Genomic DNA, 1722 nt, shown 5'->3' on the forward strand with positions numbered 1-1722 from the left:
CATACAGGAAGCTGGAGGGGGAGAATGGAATGGCTACATACAAACAGTCAAAAACAGAAAAACAGATAACGGAGGCTGGCGAGGACAAACTGGAGCCAGCAAGAACAGAAAAAGAGATTAGCTGGCCAACAAACGGATATGCAGCTGTCTTAAGCTTATGCGCATTGAACTTGGCACATGCTGCGCGTGGCCTTATCTGCCGTGCAGATCGCAAACCAGCACCCAGGAACGTCAAGGTACTTCATACCTTTAAGTATTCAAGCGTAAGCGGGCAAAACACCAAACCACCGTAGACGATGTATCGTGCGGCGCGCCCCCACTGATGTTTGGGGATTAAACAATGCTCCGTCTCGAGCGGTACCTGCAGCCGAATGCAGTTGCACAAACGCCTACCCTTTTCCCGCGTATACACCGCAGAGCCACATGCATCATGGGCAAGCATTTCACGGATGCATACGCCTCAGCAGTATTGACATGAGTACAACTGTTGCTTCGATGCTACACAACAGGGTTATGCACTGAAACCTATTTAGAATGCAAGCCCTGTAGAGCGCAGAGCTCTCTAAAATGTCTTTCATTAAATATTGGATTCGCAGAGCGAATCCAATATTTAATGAAAGACATCACCGTGCATCCATGCAAGAAGCACTTGTGGGAGTTCAGCTTCTAACCAGAGTTAACAGTCTATGACGTCCACAAAAGTTACGAATGCGCGACCGCTTCAGAAAAGCTGGGGATACACTGCAGATGTGCAATCTAGGCTTTGAGAGTTACCAAGACATTCTGCACTTTCTCGTTCCTCAGGACGGTTAGAGACAGGGTCTCGCCCATGAACTTCTCCGAGATGACGTGGGATACGCTAACGCGTTCCATGCCTCTGCAAGCAAAACTCAAACCCTCAACAACAATCCCTAAAATAATGCCCCTTACCATGAATCCTCAGGACAAACACAATGGGGTGGGTCTGCATCTCAGCACTACCAAGAGCAACGTAGTGCACGCGCTCCTGCTCCCCACACAAATCGCGGGCCAAACGCATCTGCAGCAGCACGTAAGCCAGTAAGATGCTGCCCCATCAGCAGCTACGGGTGTTGCATGAGTGCGACGAGACTCCTAACCAGAAAAAGCACAATGGACTGCATCGTCGACGAGCGGTGCGCAGACCTATAATGAGACGAGAGGCAAAATCCTACCTGAAATGAACTGTACCATCTCCAGCCACATCGGCGCCATCAACAGCCATCACTACGTCTTCCGGTCGCAAACCGATTCGTTGTTCAAGTATTTCGTGCAGCAGCGCCTTGCGTTCGGCTGCTGATGGTGGAGGTTTGCCTGCAGCAGCGGCCGCTGCGGCTGCTGCGTCAACTTCTGCTATTGCCTCCCTCGCAACAACGGAAGGATCGGCTAGAGGGCCATCGCCCGCGCTCGACAGCTCAGTTGCTGGCCCTCCAAGAACCTCGTCGGCTTCCACTGGAGCTGCTACTTCCGCTGGTCTTGCAGCTGCAGCGGTGTCTGGCTCTGCTGCAGTGGCTTCTTTCCCAGTTGATTCTGCGGTTGCTCCCCCCGCTTCAAGTAAGTCTGCAGCTGCTTTTGCGCGCTCAAGGAAGTTGCGAGAGCGCACCGAGTCGGTTGCTGTAACAAGGATGCCACTTGCACTGACACCTGCGGCAGCAGCAGCAGCAGCAACACCGGCAGTGACTGCATTGTCGCTCTCCGATGGCG

General features: G+C 52.7%; 1 protein-coding gene across 1 annotated transcript in view; it reads right to left on the reverse strand.

The window, feature by feature from the left end:
* Positions 1-1243, reverse strand: part of EMH_0023060 (uncharacterized protein) — a gene marked incomplete at both ends in the record, with an annotated part of 3263 nt that extends 2020 nt beyond the window's left edge. The window contains 2 exons of the mRNA XM_013502066.1: positions 775-877; positions 1194-1243. Of these exons, the coding sequence (XP_013357520.1) occupies positions 775-877; positions 1194-1243 (153 nt within the window). The remainder of the gene's footprint in view (positions 1-774; positions 878-1193) is intronic.
* Between the last annotated feature and the right edge of the window lie 479 nt (positions 1244-1722).

The sequence above is a fragment of the Eimeria mitis genome, genomic scaffold (assembly GCF_000499745.2).
Source record: "Eimeria mitis Houghton genomic scaffold, Emh_scaff820, whole genome shotgun sequence".
NCBI lineage: Eukaryota > Apicomplexa > Conoidasida > Eucoccidiorida > Eimeriidae > Eimeria > Eimeria mitis.